The 20,696-nt window shown below is 40.8% G+C and overlaps 1 protein-coding gene and 1 pseudogene across 1 annotated transcript; both read left to right on the top strand.

The window, feature by feature from the left end:
• Positions 1 to 7,390: 7,390 nt before the first annotated feature.
• On the top strand, positions 7,391 to 8,345 carry LOC117713383 (putative vomeronasal receptor-like protein 4; annotated as a pseudogene).
• A 10,727-nt stretch (positions 8,346 to 19,072) lies between these two features.
• Positions 19,073 to 20,005, top strand: LOC117713384 (putative vomeronasal receptor-like protein 4). The gene has a single exon (XM_034509598.2). It carries the CDS (start codon positions 19,097 to 19,099, stop codon positions 20,003 to 20,005), a length of 909 nt encoding a protein of 302 aa, XP_034365489.2. The 5' UTR covers positions 19,073 to 19,096.
• The last annotated feature ends 691 nt before the right edge of the window (positions 20,006 to 20,696 follow it).

Consider the following 20,696-nt stretch of genomic DNA (forward strand, 5'->3'; position numbering starts at 1 on the left):
CTGCCTCATCAGCTCGGTTGTTTCCCTTGGAGACAATAGAGTCATCCGTCCTGTGGGATCTGCAGTGGACAATCCCAATGGCTATGGGGAGATGGGAGGCCTTTAGCATGGCCATAATTTGGTTTGCATTAGTTACTGATCCTCCTTTTGTGGTAAGTAACCCGCGCTCCTTCCAGATAGCAGCGTGGGACAGAAGGATATGGAAAGCATATTTGGAATCTGTGTAGATGTTGAGGGATTGTCCCTGTGCCAGCTGGAAGGTACGGGTAAGGGCTATTAGTTCAGCCTGTTGGTTGGTGGTGTGATCAGGAAGGGCCTGTGCCTCCACCACCTTGGTGTCTGACACTATGGCATAGCCAGCTTTCCTGGCTCCTTCATGTAAAAAGGAGCTTCCATCTGTATACCAGGTGTAGGTGGCTTGGGGCAATGTGCCCTCCTGTATGTGTGAAGGATGAGGTAGTAGTTCCTCTAAAGTTTCAGTGCAGGAGTGAGATAGGGAGTGGTTAGTATTAGGTCAAGGAAGATTGGAAATATTAAGAGGTGGGCATGATTGAAAGCTGAGGGTAGAGTCTTCTATTAGGGCTACCTGGAGAGAAAGAACCCTGGAGGGAGGTAGAGTCTGTAAGCCTTTATAAGTTAGGAGCTGTGACAGGTTGTGGGAAGAGAGAACAGTTATGGGTGATCCCAAGGTCAGTTTCATTGACTCTCGAATAAGGAGTTCTGCAGCTGCTAAGGTACGAATACAAGGTGCCCATCCCTGGATGGTTAGATCTAGTCTTTTTGACAAGTATGCTACAGGTGCAAAAGATGGTCCCAGTTGGTGACCTAAGACTCCAAGGGCAAACCCCTCCTTTTCAGTTACATAGAGGGAAAAAGGACGAGTCAGGTCAGGGAGATGTAAGGCTGGGGCCTTAAGGAGAGCCTGTTGGAGCCTTTGAAAGGGCTTAGTAACAGGTTTGAGAAGAGGTTCGTGGGTGGGGCCTAATGCTGCTTCATATAAGGGTCGAGAAAGTAGGGAAAAGGAAAGAACCCAGGAGCGCAGAAAGCTAGCCATTCCTAGGAAGGATAAAATCTCTTCCTTTGTCAAAGGAACAGTTAGAGACTGAATCAGATTCTTTCTATCTAAGGTAATAGCCTTGTGGGTTGGGGTAATTGCTAGTCCCAAATAGGTAACCTGAGAAGTAGACAGTTTGACTTTAGAAGGTGAGACCCTGTAGCCCCGACTGGAAAGGAAATTTAGAAGAGCAGCAGTGTCAGCTTGGCTAATCTCTAGAGAGGGGCTACAGAGAAGCACATCATCTACGTAAAGTACATCCTTAGATCTAGGGAGAGATAAAGAGAGCAAGTCAGAAGCCAGAGCCTGGCCAAATAGGTGTGGGCTGTCCCGTAATCCCTGGGGTAGAACAGTCCAGGTAAGTTGGGTAGAAAGGTGGGTGTCAGGATCTGTCCAGGTAAAGGCAAATATGTCCTGTGATCTGGCATCTAGAGGGATAGAGAAGAATGCATCCTTGAGATCTAGGACTGAGAAATGAGAGGTCCCTGAGGGGATAGTAGAAAGAAGTGTGTAAGGGTTAGCCACAACAGGATGGAGGGGAACCACTGCAGAATTAATGCGTCTGAGGTCTTGGACCAGGCGATAGGTACCATTAGGTTTCTTAACTGCTAATATAGGGGTATTAAAGGGAGAGGAGGTAGGGCGAAGGAGTTTTTTCCTTAAGAGGTCAGAAATGATAGGCTTAAGTCCTCTGAGGCTCTGGAAGGAGAGAGGGTATTGAGCTTGGGTGATGTACCTGGTAGAGTCCAGTAACTGGATGACAACAGGAGAATGATGTTTAGCAACAGAGGGGTTCTGGGCGTCCCAAACTCGGGGGTCTACCTGAGAAGCTGGTAAGGGAAATAACATGTTAGTGTTAGTAGGTTGACTGGCTAGAAGAAGGAGCAGAGGAACTGCTGGCGAGCTTGGGTTTAGGCGAATTGGGGGAGCAAAGGAAATAGAGGCTCCCAACTTAGCTAAAATATCTCTTCCCAATAAGGGGACAGGACATGTAGGCACTACCAAAAAGGAATGGGTGAGAGGTACACCCCTAAAAATGCAACTAAGTGGGGGAGTCTGGTGAGGAAGATAAGGTTGTCCTCCTACCCCAACAGTAGGAAAATGCGAAGGTGAGGTGGGTCCCCAAAGCTCCGTGAGGAATGAGTAAGTGGCCCCAGTGTCCAAGAGAAAGGATATGGGTCTTCCACATACCATAATATCTACCCGGGGCTCCCTGCTAGTGATAGGCGTGGTCTGGTAGAGAGAGCTCGGGCCCGGTCAGTCCTCCATAGCCAATCCTAGAAGGTCAGCTGAAGGGTTTTCTGGGAGTGATGTCCCTCTGTTCTGAGCAACATGAGGGCAATCAACAGCCCAATGTCCCTTCTGGTGGCACCTGGAGCACGGTCCCCTTGGTTTGCTGGGGTTGGGACAAGCCCTCGCCCAATGACCTTGTTAACCACATTTATGGCAGGGGCCAGGTGGTCCCTGAGACTTCAGGGACCAGGAGTCTGGGGTAGCGGCTGAGGCTGGTCGGATAGCCTTTGTCAGCATATGGTATTTTTGTTTTCGGGCTTTCTCATCCCTCTCATGGTACACCTTGAAGGCCAGCGCCAAGACTTCTGCCTGTGGATCTGCCTGTGGAGTTAGGGGCCCCCTCTCCAATCATCTAAGTTTAGCTTTTATGTCGGGGTAGCTCTGGGGAAAAAAGTAGGTCATCAGAAGTTGCTTACAGTGGTGCCCAGTTTAGCATCCTGTGGCATCTGCTTTAGCCAGCCAGCACTCCCCATGGTGCAGCTGTCTCCTGTTTTTGAAGGAGGCAGAAAATCAATGTCCTTGAAGTGATAAGACCCACACTGGCTTTTCTTTTTTGAGATTATAGTAATTTTATATTTACCAATTGAAATGATGCTGCTAAAAACAACTTGAGATTAAATAAATTAAGGCTCCCACTCTTAAGTTATGGGAAAGAGACAACAAAGTGTTCCCATACAGCTATGGCCCGCTCATAAAATGCACTAGTCACTGATAAAAGAATGAGTTATTCCTTCCCAGGTCAAAAGGGTCCCTTTCCAGATATATGGGCCCTCCTTGCTGTCTGAACAATGGTTATCAATGATACCATTCCTTTACCCCTTACCCATTCATCTAATGCCAAGGGTCAGAAACCACAGCTTGTGCATGTGCCATATATAAACCCTGGTCCCCTAGACCCAGGTGTCACATTCTTAACCTGTTGAGCAGGGGGGGGTTGCATCCCACATTCGAACTCCAATAAAAATATTCTTGTCTGCTTGTATCAGCATCATGGTCCCTGGTAGACTGACTCCTCAGGATCTCCTTGGGCATAACAAGTGAGGTAGCCCAGACCGAGACCCATGGTATATTCTCACTTACAAGTGGATGTTAACCATAAAGGACAGGATTACTCTGGTACAATGCATAGGCAAAAGAAGTGAAGTAATAAGGAGGGCCCAAGAGAAAAATGCTTGAATTTCACTTACAGGGGAAATAAAATAGTCATCAGAGGGAACAGTGGAGGCACACACAAGACCTGCACAGGCTTCAGCCAGATGGAGTCCCAGCACTGAGAGAGGGAAGAGAAGGCTGTAACAGTAACCAAGAAAAGATTTTCATCTTATAGCTGCTGTAATTGGGGAAAACAGTTTTTGACAGCAAATGTCACTGTGTGACCTCAGCCATGCTCCAGGGCAACCCCACATTTTTTCCTTCTGTTGTTGTTGTTGTTATTGTTGTTTAGACTTTTATTCATACCTTTTGCTTCATTTTGTTTTGTTTTATGAAGAAGAGCATAAGAGAGCAAACATAAAGTGGGATGTTGAGAATGTGGGAAGTGTTGGGGGAAGGAAGTGACATTATCAACATCTATTGGATGGAAAAAAACTGAAGTATGGAGATGAAAAAAATCAGACAAATATAAACCACTCAGGTAAAGCACTCAGCAAAGCAACAGCAGGCATGCTAAGTAGTGCTAAGAGCACAGAAGCTACCAGAGTCTCCTCATCCTTTGTCCTAAACATGACACTTCAGAGAGCCCTCAGTTGTATTATTCAATGATCTGTTATTATTATTACTAAATAATATCCTTAAAAGTTACTCAGAAAGTGATCACTTTGAATTATCAGAAACTTCTTTCAAAACAATTCTTGGTTTAATGAATATATTAAAAAAAAAAAAAAAAGAGGCCAGACTGAAGTTAAGTTCAAAGGGCCAGCTCCCTTAAGGCACTGTTCATCACCTTTCTCCTTACTCACAGACTCTGCAATTAGAATCATAAAGTTTCTGAGTTCAGCATATGACAGAGCACCACGAAGAAGGCAGAGCTGCCCTCAGGGATGGAACAGAAGAGCCTTTTCCCCTGACAAGGCCAAACTCCTGGTGGGGACATCCTGACATGTTGCTTGAGCACAAGGACTTGGGGTTAATAAACAGGGTCTGGCTGTGCTGTGAGGACACCCACCCTGATCCCTGCACAGACTGCACAGGTGAGAGCTGCCATGTCATGGGGTATGAAGCTGCCTTTGACAATGAAAGACATTGAGGGAGAGCTGATGTGTGGGAGAGAAGGATGTAGCTTCCCTGTCACTCTGAGAAGGGATAGTGGCAGGATTCAGGGAGAAGATGATCTATCATTTTCTAAATGCAATTCAGAATTGTCTCAGTATCCACAAGGACAGTGTGTGTGGTCACTGGGGGTGATCTGCTCCTTACACAGGACAGGCAGGGGTAGGACACAGGGCACCTGCAGTGCAGCCATGAGTAGGAAGGTCTTGCTCCCACAGCTTCTCTTGGCTACTTAACTTCTGCTGACTTCAGTCGTTTGTTCATGGAGTGCTCTATCTTTCTCTATGGTGATTTTATTTATAGTAATTTCTCATTTTCTAGATCAAATGTAAACCATCAAATATGAGAATTGTGGATAAAACAGACATGAGGCTAAATTCTGATAGTAACTACTGATTTTAGAAAATGGTTGTTCAGTGCATAGTGGGAACTTCACTAGGTACTATTCATGTCAGTTCATTGACTCTCTAAATTATAACTGTATTACATAAAAACATACTTTACATATGAAAAGTACTTTTTAAAGAAGCCACATAAATATACTCAAAGTGATGAATATATGAATTGGAAACCCAGAATTTTAGTTTATATTGGGTGGTCACAAAAGCTGTTCTTGTGACTCTGGAACTTTCTATTTCTAAACCTTGAGTATCAGTCAACATTCTGGAATATGTACAAAACTCTACCACATCCTTGGCTGCAAAATCCCTCATTGAACTGGTTCAACACAGAATAAATGGATTGATTCCAACACGGTTGAAGTAAGAAGGTTGGGAAACTAATTAAAATATATACATATGAAATCATGAGCAGGCTGCGTGAGTATTCACTGCTCTTGCAGAGTTCCATAATTAAATTATCAGCTCTCACCACAGCTAACAACCACATGCAACTCCTGTTTCAGGGATCCAAGGCTGTATTCTGGCCTCTGCAAGCACCAATTACACAGTGGTACCTAGAAATACATGTACAAAAAATACCCATACACACAGCAATGACTAAAATTAACATTAATAAAATATAATAAAAATGTTTCTGTGACATTTTCTGAAATTGAAGTAAATGAATAATTTGGCCATTCCAGAAATGGCACTATTCAGGAAACAAAGACACCTTCCTTATTTCAATACATATTACTGGTATCTCACGGAACCAAGAGGAACATCTTTCAATATACACTATCATAAAAGATCATAACAGAAATAAGGCAACTGAAAAATAACCACAATGGTAAGTGTTTTTAAAGATAGTCCATGATAATCCCTGGATATCTGGAGGCTTGCAAATGTCCCTCCCCTACTTATGCAAGGAAACACAGAAGACATAACTGAATGAGTATTCCAAATTGAATAGACCTTCCAGAACATTAAGGGAAAGAGAACAACCAGGACATCTTCCCTGAACAACCTTACAGTTCATCTCTGTGATTTCCATAGGATAGTACAACCATAAAACTCAGTTAGTTAGTTATGCATAACCTATCTTAAAGCATCCCATAACAGGAAATATTTAAATTAACTAACATACTAAAGCATCTTTCAACTCTCCTCAGGACAAAGGGGCTGATATAAGCAGACTAACAAAATACATAGTCCTGAGGGTTCAGGGAAATTGTAGGAGACACATTTGTGACCTGTGTGCAGTACTGAGCTACGAAAGTTCATGACTGAAATCATATCAGGAAGAGAATATCAAATGTACCCTTGTCACACGGTGAGTGCCAGTGTTACACTGCTCAAGAGAAGCTGAAAGTGATTCACAGATAAATTTGGCAAGCAGCATGGAATGCTAAAATGTAGCAGACGAATAGAATTAATGTCCCCACAGAAAACTATTTATGAATGATGAAAATTGAGTCAAAATGAATACATTTATGTTTTAATCCCTATTTTAACTTTAAATAGAACGAGAAAACAGAAAAAGAATTCAATGTGTAAAATTACCCTAATCACTATGAGGTTATAAGTTGTTTGTTGTGTATAGGGAATACTATTACTGACTGATTAAGTCACCGATTTCATGAACCCCAAAAAATCAAAGTAATAGAAAGTGCCTGTTTAAAGTTCAGAAGAGCAATGCCTAAGCTGAGAGCTGAGATTTGATAATTTCTTAAAAGAAGGTTCTTAAAGAATGGTCAGGAAAAGTCCATGAATAGCAGGAGAGTGGTACATTAAATATGATCCCATATATAAGATGATAATAAATAAAAATTAATTGTACCATCCCACTCAAGAAAAGGCCTTGGACTAACTAATACCATAACTAATTAATCTATGTGTTATTTATAGCCAAAGTCATTTCTGAGTTGGAGAAAAAAAAAGCAACATGACTTTCCCTGGGAAGCAACCCAATTGGGGCAAGTATTATACCTTTAGAAGAGCTATAATTTGTTATTAGCTTAATATTTTCTTGAAGGATGAGTGTGTATCATATGGAAAAGAAAGATCTGAGAGGGAAGAATCTAAGTTGATGCTCAATATCATGACATAGAAGTTTGGTGAGCCTGTCCTTTCTCTGGATGTTCTCATGGAAAGATTTAGAGATGGAAGAGATAAAGAACTGGCTTCTGAGAAAACTGAGAAGGCATCAACACGGTGCTCATATCCAATTATCATCATCATCAACTCCATATCAGTGGAAACAAGAACAGAAGGTCCAAGAACAAAATGAGACATTTGAAAGCAAAGAACTCTGTGCATTTACATAATGCACTGTTCATTTCACTAAAGAAAACAGGAAACCAATAGCCATGAACTATGTCATGTTTACTTCCTAGTGCTTCTCGGGTTTTCCTAGTTTTAGCCATGAAGATGATTTGGAGTGACCTCATCCAGAGAATAATTTTCATTTCACTTATTGGACTTGGAGTTTTAGGAAATATCATCTTATTTGTGAGACATATGTATACTTTCATCATGGGTCTTGAGAACAAAAATATAGATGCTATTCTCATCCACTTGGCTTTTGTAAACACAATCATTATTTAAACACAATCATTATTTATTGCATAGGAGTCAGAGACATAGCCACAATTTTTTTTATCAGAAAATTTCTAAGTGATGTTGGTTGTAAAACTATAATTTATCTAGAAAGGGTTGCCCGAGGCCTCTCCATCTGCACCACCTGTCTCCACAGTGTGCTACAGGCTGTCACCATCAGTTCCAAGACCACACTTTGGAGAAAGCTCAAGCCACACATTTTATGGCATGTTCTTGCCTTTCTCCTCCTCTTTTGGATCTTTAATTCCCTGATAAGCTCCAACTTGCTGCACTATATCACAGCAGGCAGCAGCATGAACAGGTCTGAAGTTGGGATGTTTACTAGGTATTGCTATATACTGACATCAGGACACAGAGTTAACTGGCTGTTCCTCTCTCTCATGGCTCTTCGTGATATCATTTTCCAAGGTCTCATGGGCTGTAGCAGTGGGTCCATGGCTCTCCATCTGTATAAGCATCACAAGCGTGTCCTCTACCTTCACAGCTTCAGTTCTGCAAACAATTCTAGACCAGAAATCAGAGCTACCAAGAGAGTTCTCGCTCTCATGACCTGTTTCCTTTTCTTTTATTGGGCAGATTTTATTTTCTCTTTCTACATAGGTTCCACAGTGACATATGATTCTACAATACTAAATATTAGAGCATTTTTAGTACTTAGTTATGCTAGTCTCAGCCCTTTTGTCCTGATCATCAGAGATATCTGTGTTCCTAAGCCTTATTGTGTTCTCTAAGAAATAAGAAATTTCTTTTATACCCAGGTCCTTATAAATTAAGCTATATACACTTGGATGGTATTGCTTTTTCATTCTAATGTATCACAGCAATAAATTGAATAGGACTGTATATAATATTTTTTTTACAGACAGCTTTGTCTTAGGAAACTGAAAACTGGTTCAGGCTCTAGAAAATAGACAAAGATGCTCACAGTCCCAACATGCCACCATTCCTACAATGCAGTTTAGCTTGCTGCATCCTTCACCAGATAAAGCAGGAAGGGATGCAGTCACCTGACATTAGAATTTTATTGTACTGCATGCTAGATTTTACGCTTATAAAGACACAAAAGTTTCTTATATCTTCTTGTTCCACTTAATGTACTTCCATGATCACAAACTCCTATATTTATTTACAAACCATTTGCTATGTGGCAGAAGCTGCTCTAAACCAATGAGCAGGAGAGCAAGTAATGAAGAGTGATGTCAGGAAGCATCCTTTATCTGAAGGGATCTTATAAAGTGGAGATGACCAGGTAGAGAAGCTACTTGATTGTAGCTAGTAAGTGCTTGGCATTGCGGAGTACCAAGCACTAAAGAACTGGTTTGAACAAACATTGTAAGACAATTCCAAACACATTCACAACATTGATATGTGGTCATGAAATATATAGAAAAACAAGGAGAAACATCACCGTTAAGAGAATGCCATCATAGTTTGGAATCCAAGCTCTATTGAAAACCTCACTCCAGAACACAATGCTGTGTAAAACCACCTCAGGAACACTGTAGCCCAGCTACTGGCTTTCAATCATTAGGGTTTACACAGACAATGGGGCATTTTCTAGCTCACCTTGCCCCTGCATGACAGCCCCACACTCAGAATTTAGGTGTTCAGCCTCCTGAGAGCTTCTCTGGCTCATGGGATTCAGCTGTGGATATAGGGACAGCAGTCTCAGCCCTTACGTTCTGATCAGCAGAAATGTCCATGTTCCTAATGTGTTGCATGCTCACAGAGATGTGTAGAAATTACATTCTATAGCTATTCTCTATGAGCTAAAGGTATGTATATTGTAAACATTTTTACATGATGAATATTAGAGGTAGGGGACATAATGTTTGCTTTGTAGCACAGACTGACCTGGAAATCTGTATGTAGCACAAGCTGGTCTTGAGCTACTTCCACATCACAAATTCTGAAACTACAGGCATTCACCACAAACTTACCATTTGCCTTGGTATTGTAATGTATCTCAACATTGAATTAAATTGTATAAAAATAGATTTCCTTTTCTTAAGAAGTCTGGTACTATGCAATCTTAAGATCTGTTTAAGGTTTCTAGGCAGGTAGAAAGTGGATTATTACTACTTTCCCATTCCAAGATCCCTGACATGTGACGTTACGTTTCTGGTTAGAACTGGGAAAAATACTGGAGGTAAGGCTTCTAACCAAATTCAGTATTTCATTGTTCCCCAGAGCCAGAGTAGGAAAGCAAGATAGGGTAGGTAGAGGTGGGAAGATGACCCTTATCTGAGGTGAGCTTGCAGGGCAGAGTGAAGACAACAGTGAGACTAACCAAATCAACACAACCAAGCAAATTTAATCAACAATTGTTAGATGTTGCTAAGTTTCAAAATCAAAGAAAACTGGTATGGATGCTGTGGGGAAATTATAACACACTTAGACCTAAAGTAGCACCATAAGAATCTCTGGCAAGTGAGCTCTCTCGAATGATGCCATCAGATGTCTGGAGACAAAGCCTCACTAGCACATGGATGAGTAAATACCTCCCCGACAGACTGTTTACACTGGAGCTTCCATGTTTCTTCCAGCCACTCACCATGACCTATAAAGTATACCCCAGTGTTCTTGAGTTCTCCATTCCTTTCGTCCCTGGAATCTCAGATTGTATCATCCCTGATGCTGCCCTGGTGTAGCCTGTTGAGCTGCAGACAAAAGGACTGCAATGCTGAGGGGATCACTAGGTGGACCCTAGTTGGCACAGCCTGGGTAAGCAGCAGGACACTGGAGGCCTTGATAACTCCACAGCCTCAGGTTTGGAAGAATCTGGAGGATCCAGAAAGTGCCCAGACCTCACAATACTCACATACCCATTCCTCTAGGTTCCCTAGAGACACGTTGCCTCCAAAGCCAGCCAGAAGTAGTCACATATCACGATGATCCTATTCCTGCTTCACCATCACCTCTCTATAATTTTTTTTCTTTTTTAATTAAACCAAAATGAGGGAATGTTAGCATTCTGTCTAGACTTCACCTCCACAGTTATCTGGCAGCAGCCAGATATGCCCCAAACCCACAGTCACCTGGCAACAGCCAGGTAGACCTAATGTACTATAAAAGGGGCTGCTTGCCCCCACCTCCTTCTCTTATTCCTTTCTTGCTCTCTTGGGCTTTTGCTCCCTTGTTCTTCCCTTCCCTCCTCTCTCCCTGTTCCCTTCCCCACTCACTCTTCATGTGCTCACAGTTGGCCTCTACTCTTCTACTTTCTCTCTCTCTTTCTCTCTCTTTCTTTGTCTCTTTCTCTCTCTCTTTCTCTCTCTCTCTCTCTCTCTCTCTCTCTCTCTCTCTCTCTCTCTCTCTCTCTCTGCCTTTCTCTGCCTATACTACCCTCTTAACTCCCCTCCCCATGCCCTGTATAAACTGTATTTTATACTATACCATCATGTGGCTGGTTCCTCAGAGAGAAAAGATGGTCCCTCTGAGACACCACCTTTACCCCATACCTGACTACACCTCAGTAGAAAATATTCTGTCTCTCTTTATCTTTTTATAAACACATCAAAAGAAGATCAAAGGGATAAAATTAGAAAGAAGACAAAGTATCAACATTCATAGATGATATGATAGTGTACATAACTGACCCCAAAAATTCTATCAGAGAACTCCAACAGCTAATAAACACCTTCAGCAAAGTGGCTGAACACAAAATTAGCAACAACAACAAAAAAAGTAGCCCGCCTTTATTAATAGCAAATGGGCTGAGAAAGACACTAGAGAGACAAAATCCTTCACAATAGCCACAAATAATATAAAATATCTTGGTGTAAATCTAACCAAGCAAGTGAAAGTCACCTATGAAAAAAACTTCAAATGAAGTTTTGAAGAAAGAAATTGAATAAGCTATCAGAAGATGGAAAGCTCTCCCATGCTGGTGGATAGATAGAATTAACAAAGTAAAAGTGACCACTTTACCAAAAGCAAACTACAGATTCAACACAGTTTCCATCAAAATTCTAACACAATTCTTTACAACATTGAAGAAACAATACTTGACTTCTTATGGAAAAACAAAAAGCCTGGGATACCTGAAATAATCCTATACATTTGTAAGGCCAGAAATACCTAAAGGAAGACCCCAGACTCAGACAGTATGCAAAAACAAAGACCAATTATTCTGCAGAAATAGCTAGTATGCCAGGGTTACCATTGTTTCCAAGTGACAACACCCAGAGAAGTTCATTTTATAACAGGACTGTTTAATTGTTTCTGACATAACAGCAGACTTCTAAAACTTAGGGCACATTCCAAGGGGTTACAGATACCACTAACTGGAGGTCTTAAAGAAAATATATACTACAGGACCCCAGGTGCAAAAACAGGAGATAAGATATTGACTAAGTTTGTCTAAACATGACTTCAAGAATGACATAGTAACTACAGTTTTAGACTTCCCATGGTCCTCCAAGACAGTGTGACAAATGGTGAAATTAAGTGAGATAATTGCTCCTGGTGTGTATGCACACAGGCATTCTCTGCTTAAGCCTCTAATTTATGATCTGAAGAGCTTTTACCATGTGAACACATGCTCTGAAAGTCATACTGGGAACAAATACTGGGAACAAATGGTAGAGATAAGTCCCACTCCCCTTTTTTCCCCAGAGAGGTGCAGTTCCCTGCAGAGGTCTTACTTAGCCTTCTTCTGTGTTACTTTGAGGTACTAACTGGAGGCAGAGACAAGCCAGCCTGGGAGCATTCCCATCAGCCACATCACTGCAGGACTGCGGAAGCATAGATAGCAAAAGGTCTACAACTTAGGTTCTGGATGGAATAAGAAAAATGAACTCCTCACAATTAAAAACAAACAAACAAACAAAAAACCTTCTGGAGGTATCACCATCTTTGATTTCAAGCTGTACTATAGAGAAATAGTAACAAAATCCACATGATGTTGGCATAAATATAGATAAATATTGATCAATTGAATTGAGTCAAAGATCTAGAGGTAAACTCACACACATATGGATGTTTGTTTTTTAACAAGAAAGCCAAAACTATGTGATAGGAAAGAAAAGGCATCTTGAACACTGGGTGTTGGTCTAACTGGATGTCTGCCTGTAGAAGAATGCAAATAGATCTATTTCTACCACTCTGCACAAAACTCAAGTTTAAGTGGATCAAAGACCTCAACACAAAACTGGATAAACTAAATCTTACAGAAGAGAAAGTGGTGAATAGCCTTAAATGCATTGGCCCAGAAGAAAACTTTCTGAACAAAACACCAACAGCACAGGCACTAAGATCAAAAATTAATAAATGTGATGTCATGAAACTGAAAAGCTTCTATAAGGCAAAGGACGGCATCAATAGGAAAAAAATGGCAGCCTGCAGAATGGGAAAGGATCTTCACCAATCCTTCATCTGACAGAGGGCTGATAACCAAAATATATAAAGAACTGAAAAAATTATACATCAACACACAAAATAAGCCAAGTTTTAAAAATGGGGTACAGAGATAAACAGAATTCTTGATGGAGGACACTCTAATGGCCAGGAAGCACTTTAAAAAATGTTCAGGAGTCTTGGTCATCAGGAAAATGCAAATCAAAACATCTCTGAGACTCCATCTTACACACATCAGAATGGCTAAGATTAAAAAAAAAACTCAACTGACAGCACATGCTGGCAAGAGTGGGGAGCAAGGGAAACAGTCCTCTGTTGCTGGTAGGAATGCAAATTTGTACAACCACTTTGGAAACAAATTAGGAAGTTTCTCAGAACATTGTTAATAGATCCACTTTAAGACCCAGCTATCTGACTCCTGGGCACATACCGGAAAGATCCTCCACAAAGACTCCTGCTCAACTATGTTTATAGCAACTGTATTCATTGTTGCTATCCAGAGCCAGCTTGGCAAACTGGCTCCAAACTCAGGAATGTCACACAAATGTCACACATCTGTTGCCATGTCAACCCTGCATGCCTTCTTGGAGCCCACTCCTCACACTCACCAGGGAACTGCCTAAATCACAGCCTAGATAAAAGGCAATCCTTTCCCCACCTTAGAACCTTTTTCCCCTTGTCTTTTCTCTTTCTCTCCTCTTTGTCCCAGTTCTTCCCTAATAAAACCTCTGCCACTTGGAATTGCTTTGGCCTGGTGTGGTCTATCTAGACTTGAGCCACCAATCCCAACACAAATTCATAATAGCCAGAAAATGGAAACAACCTAGATGTTGATCGATTGAAGAAGGGATAACAATAATGTGGTGCATTTATACATGGAATACTTTCATCTATTAAAAACAAAGACATTATGAATTTTGCAGTCAAACTGATGGAACTATAAAAATATCACACTGAGTGTGAAGAGACAGAAAGCAGCTAGCACTTGCCTCCACCTAAGCTGTGGTGCCCAGTTTAGCGCTGCTGTCTGCATCTGCTTTAGCCAGCCAGCACTCCCCATGGTGCAGCTGTCTCCTGTCTTTGAAGGAGGCAGAAAATCAATGTCCTTGAAGTCATAAGACCCCCACTGGCTTTTCTTTTTTGAGATTATAGTAATTTTATATTTACCAATTGAAATGATGCTACTAAGAACAACTTGAGATTAAATAAATTAAGGCCCTCACTCTTAAGTTATGGGAAAGAGACAACAAAGTGTTCCCATATAGCTATGGCCAGCTCATAAAATGCACTAGTCACTGATAAAAGAATGAGTTATTCCTTCTCAGGTCAAAAGGGTCCCTTTCCAGATATATGGGCCCTCCTTGCTGTCTGAACAATGGTTATCGATTATACCATTCCTTTACCCCTTACCTGTGAGGAGCGGGTGCGCTTGAGCACCGCTTCTTGGCACAAAATTGTGAGGAGCAGGTTTGCTCACCAAGCACGTGTTTTTCCCTAACTAAGCCACAACCACAGAACTACTGCACAGACTCGTTGCCATACAGGATCGGGCTGTTTGAGGTGCACCAATGAGGCATGCCCAAGTGGCAGGTGCTGATTAAGACAGGCAGGGGTATAAAAAGGACAGCCCTTAAGGGGCTGAGACAGAAGGGCATCCAGAGAGAGGAGAGGACAGAAGGGCATACAGAGAGAAGAGAGAACAGAAGACTTTCTAGAAAGAGAGGAAAGAAGAGCTTCCAGAGAGAGAGGAGAGAAGGGCTTCCAGAGTAAGACAGGAGAGAGGGGTTTTGAGAAAGAGATAATGGTTAAGGATCCTGAATAAACTGAGTTGAGAAGAACACCGAGTTGCGTCGATCCTGTCTGCTGGTTGGAGAGAAGCAACACTTACCCAATCATCTAATGCCAAGGGTCAGAAACCACAGCTTATACATGTGCCATATATAAACCCTGGTCCCCTAAACGCAGGTGTCACATTCTTAACCTGTTCAGCAGGGGGAGTTGCATCCCAGATTTGAAATTCAATAAAAATATTCTTATCTGCTTGTAACAGCATCATGGTCCCTGGTGGACTGATTCCTCAGGATCTCCATGGGTATAACAAGTGAGGTAGCCCAGACCCATGGTATGTTCTCACTTACAAGTGGATGTTAACCATAAAGGACAGGATAACTCTGGTACAATGCATAGGCAAAAGAAGCGAAGTAATAAGGAGGGCCCAAGAGAAAAAATGCTTGAATCTCATTTAGAGGGGAAATAAAATAGTCATCACAGGGAACAGTGGAGGCACACACAACACCTGCACAGGATTCAGCCAGATGAAGTCTCAGTATTGAGAGAGGGAAGAGAAGGCTGTAACAGTAACCAAGAAAAGGTTTTCATCTAATAGCTGCTGTCAGTGGGGAAAACAATTTTCTACAGTAAATGTCATTGTGTGACCTCAGCTGTGCTCCAGAACAACCCCACATTTTTTCTTTCTGTTATTGTTGTTATTATTGTTGTTTAGACATTCTTTTATTCATACCTTTTGTTTTATTTTGTTTTGTTTTGTGGGAAGAAGAGCATAAGAGAGCAAACATAAAGTGGGATGTGCAGAATGTGGGAAGTGTTGGGGGAAGGAAGTGACATTATCAACATCTATTGGATGGAAAAAAATGAAGTAAGGAAATAAAAAAAATCAAACAAATATAAAGCACTTAGGTAAAGCACTCAGCAAAGCAAAAGCAGGCACTCTAAGTAGTGTTAAGAGCACAGAAGCTACCAGAGTCTCCTCACCTCTTTCTCCTAAACATGACACTTTAGACAGCCCTCAGTTGTATTATTCAATGATTATTATTGTTATTATTATTACTAAATAATATCCTTAAAAGTTACTCAGAAAGTGATCACTTTGAATTATCAGAAATTTCTTTCAAAGCAATTCTTGGCTTAATGAGTACACAGAAAAAGAGAGGCCAGACTGAAGTTAAGTCCAAAGGGCCAGCTCCCCTAAGGCACTGTTCATCACCTTTCTCCTTACTCACAGACTCTGCAATTAGAATCATAAAGTTTCTGAGTTCAGCAAATGAAAGAGCACCAGGGAGAAGGCAGAGCTGCCCTCAGGGATAGAACAGAAGAGCCTTTTCCCCTGACAAGGCCAAACTCCTGGTAGGAACATCCTGACACCTTGCTTGAGCACAAGGACTTGGGGTTGATAAATAGGGCCTGGCTGTGCTGTGAGGACACCCACTCTGAGCCCTGCACAGACTGCACAGGTGAGTTCTGCCATGTCATGGGGTATGAAGCTGCCTTTGACAATGAAAGACATTGAGGGAGAGCTGATGTGTGGGAGAGAAGGATGTAGCTTCCCTGTCACTCTGAGAAGGGATAGTGGCAGGATTCAGGGAGAAGATGATCTATCATTTTTTAAATGCAATCTAGAATTGTCTCAGTATCCACAAGGACAGTGTGTGTGATCACTGGGGGTGATCTGCTCCTTACACAGGACAGGCAAGGGTAGGACACAGGGCACCTGCAGTGCAGCCACGAGTAGGAAGGTCTTGCTCCCACAGCTTCTCTTGGCTACTTAACTTCTTCTGACTTCAGTCGTTTGTTCATGGAGTGCTCTATCTTTCACTATGGTGATTTTATTTATAGTAATTTCTCATTTTCTAGATCAAATGTAAACCATCAAATATGAGAATTGTGGATAAAACAGACATGAGGCTAAATTCTGATAGTAACTACTGATTTTAGAAAATGGATGTTTAGTGCATAGTGGGAACTTCAGTAGGTACTATTCATGTCAGTTCATTGACTCTCTAAATTATAACTGTATTACATAAAAACATACTTTACATATGAAAAGTACTTTTTAAAGAAGCCACATAAATATACTCAAAGTGATGAATATATGAATTGGAAACCCAGAATTTTAGTTTATATTGGGTGGTCACAAAAGCTGTTCTTGTGACTCCTGAACTTTCTATTTCTAAACCTTGAGTATCAGTCAACATTCTGGAATATGTACAAAACTCTACCACATCCTTGGCTGCAAAATCCCTCATTGAACTGGTTCAACACAGAATAAATGGATTGATTCCAACATGGTTGAAGTAAGAAGGTTGGGAAGCTAATTAAAATGTATATATATGAAATCAAGAGCTGGCTGTGTGAGTATTCACTGCTCTTGCAGAGTTCCATAATTAAATTATCAGCTCTCACCACAGCTAACAACCACATGCAACTCCTGTTTTAGGGATCCAAGGCTGTATTCTGGCCTCTGCAAGCACCAATTACACAGTGGTACCTAGAAATACATGTACAAAAAATACCCATACACACAGCAATGACTAAAATTAACATTAATAAAATATAATAAAAATGTTTCTGTGACATTTTCTGAAATTGAAGTAAATGAATAATTTGGCCATTCCAGAAATGGCACTATTCAGGAAACAAAGACACCTTCCTTATTTCAATACATATTACTGGTATCTCACGGAACCAAGAGGAACATCTTTCAATATACACTATCATAAAAGATCATAACAGAAATAAGCCAACTGAAAAGTAACCACAATGATAAGTGTTTTTAAAGATAGTCCATAATAATCCCTGGATATCTGGGGGCTTTCAAACGTACCTCCCCTACTTATGCAAGGAAACACAGAAGACATAACTGAATGAGTATTCCAAATTGAATAGACCTTCCAGAACGTTAAGGGAAAGAGAACAACCAGGACATCTTCCCTGAACAACCTTACAGTTCATCTCTGTGATTTCCATAGGATAGTACAACCATAAAACTCAGTTAGTTATGCATAACCTATCTTAAAGCATCTCATAACAGGATATATTCAAAGTAACTAACACACTAAAGCATCTCTCAGCTCTCCTTAGGACAAAGGGGCTGATATGAGTAGACTAACAGACTACATAGTCCTGAGGGTTCAGGGAAATTGTAAGAGACACATGTGTGAGCTCTGGGTAGTACTGAGCTATGAAAGTTCATGGCTGGACTCAGATCAGAAAGAGAACATCAAATGTACCCTTGTCACACGGTGAGTGCCAGTGTTACACTGCTCAAGAGAAGCTGAAAGTGATTCACAGATAAATTTGGCAAGCAGCGTGGAATGCTAAAATGTAGCAGACAAGTAGAATTAAGGTCCCCAAATAAAACTATTCATGAATGATGAAAATTGAGTCAAAATGAATACATTTATGCATTAATCCTTATTTTAACTTTAAACAGACCAAGAAAACAGAAAAAGAATTTAAAGTTAAAATTACCCATATCAGTATGAAGTTATAAATTTTTTGTGTGTATAAGAAATAGTATTATTGACTGATTAAGTCACCGATTTCATGAAACAAAAAAATCAAAGTAATAGAAAGTGCCTGTTTAAAGTTCAGAAGAGTACTGCCTAAGCTGAAAGCTGACATTTGATAATTTCTTAAAACAAGGTTCTTAAAGAATAGTCAGGAAAAGCCCATGAATAGCGGGAGAGCGGTACATTAAATATGATCCCATACATAAGATGATAAGAAATAAAATTAATTAAACCATCTCACTCAAGAAAAAGCTTTGGACTAACTACTACCATATCTAATTAATCTATGTGTTATTTATAGCCAAGGTCAATTCTGAGTTGGAGACAAAGAAAAGCAACATGAATTTCCCTGGGAAGCAACCCCATTGGGGCAAGTATTATACTTTTAGAAGAGCTACAATTTGTTATTAGCTTAATATTTTCTTGAAGGATGAGTGTGTATTGTATGGAAAAAAAGATCTGAGAGGGAAGAATCTAAGTTGATGCTCAATATCATGACGTAGAAGTTTGGTGAGCCTGTCCTTTGTCTGGATGTTCTCATGGGAAAGATTGAGAGATGGAAGAGATAAAGAACTGGCTTCTGAGAAAACTGAGAAGGCATCAACACGGTGCTCATGTCCAATTGTCATCATCATCAACTCCATATCAGTGGAAACAAGAACAGAAAGTCCAAGAACAAAATCAGACATCTGAAAGCAAAGAACTCTGTGCATTTACATAATGCACTGTTCATTTCACTAAAGAAAACAGGAAACCCACAGGCATGAACTATGTCATGTTTACTTCCTAGTGCTTCTTGGGTTTTCCTAGTTTTAGCCATGAAGATGATTTGGAGTAACCTCATCCAGAGAGTAATTTTCATTTCACTTACTGGACTTGGAGTTTTAGGAAATATCATCTTATTTGTGAGACATATGTATACTTTCATCATGGGCCTTGAGAACAAAAATATAGATGCTATTCTCATCCACTTGGCTTTTGTAAACACAATCATTATTTACTGCATAGGAGTCAGAGACATAGCCACAATTTTTTATATCAGAAACTTCTTTGGTGATATTGGTTGTAAAACTATAATTTATCTAGAAAGGGTTGCCCGAGGCCTCTCCATCTGCACCACCTGTCTCCTCAGTGTGCTCCAAGTTGTCACCATCAGTCCCAAGACCACACTTTGGAGAAAGCTCAAGCCACATATTTCTTGGCATGTTCTTGCCTTTCTCCTCCTCTTTTGGATCCTTAATTCCCTGATAAGCTCCAACTTGCTGCACTATATCACAGCAGGCAGCAGCATGAACAGGTCTGAAGTTGGGATGTTTACTGGGTATTGCTATATGCTGCCATCCAGGCACACAGTTAAGTGGCTGTTCCTCTCTCTCATGGCTCTTCGTGATATCATTTTCCAAGGTCTCATGGGCTGTAGCAGTGGGTCCATGGCTCTCCATCTGTATAAGCACCACAAGCGTGTCCTCTACCTTTACAGCTTCAGGTCTGCAAAAAATTCTAGGCCAGAAATCAGAGCTACCAAGAGAGTTCTCGCTCTCATGACCTGTTTCCTTTTCTTTTATTGGGCAGATTTTATTTTCTCTTTCTACACAGGTTCCACAGTGACACATGACTCCACAATACTAACTATTAAAGCATTTTTAGTACTTAGTTATGCTGGCCTCAGCCCCTTTGTCCTGATCATCAAAGATGTCTGTGTTCCTAAGCCTTGTTGTGTTCTCTAAGAAATAAGAAATTTCTTTTATGCCCAGGTATTTATAAATTAAGCTATATACACTTGGATGGCATAGCTTTTTCATTCTAATGTATCACAGCAATAAATTGAATAAGATTGTATAAAATAATATTTTACAGATAGCTTTGTCTTAGGAAACTGAAAACTGGTTCAGGCTCTAGGAAACAGACAAAGATGCTCACACTCCCACCATCCCACCATTCCTACCATGCAGTTTAGCTTGCTGCATCCTTCGTCAGATAAAGCAGGAAGGGATGCAGTCACCTGACATTAGAATTTTATTTTTCCGCATGCAATATTTTACGCTTATAAAGACACAAAATTTCTTACATCTTCTTATTCCACTTAATATACTTCCAAGATCACAAACCCCTATATTTATTTACAAACCTGTTGCTATGTGGCAGAAGCTGCTCTAAACCAAGAAGCAAGAGATCAAGTGAAGAAGAGTGATATCAGGAAGCATCCTTTATCTGAAGGGATCTTATAAAGTGGAGATGACCAGGTAGAGAAGCTACTTGATTGTAGCTAGTAAGTGCTTGGCATTGCTGAGTACCAAGCACTAAAGAACTGGTGAGAACAAACATTGTAAGACAATTCCAAACACATTCACAACATTGATATGCGGTCATGAAATATATAGGAAAACAAGGAGAAACATCACCGTTTAGAGAATTCCA

Source organism: Arvicanthis niloticus, chromosome 8, assembly GCF_011762505.2.
Source record: "Arvicanthis niloticus isolate mArvNil1 chromosome 8, mArvNil1.pat.X, whole genome shotgun sequence".
Classification (NCBI taxonomy): Eukaryota; Metazoa; Chordata; class Mammalia; order Rodentia; family Muridae; genus Arvicanthis; species Arvicanthis niloticus.

Bases quoted from the DNA above. Each gene is read 5' to 3' on its own strand.
- LOC117713384 (XM_034509598.2), top strand. From the start codon at position 19,097: ATGAAGATGATTTGGAGTAACCTCATCCAGAGAGTAATTTTCATTTCA.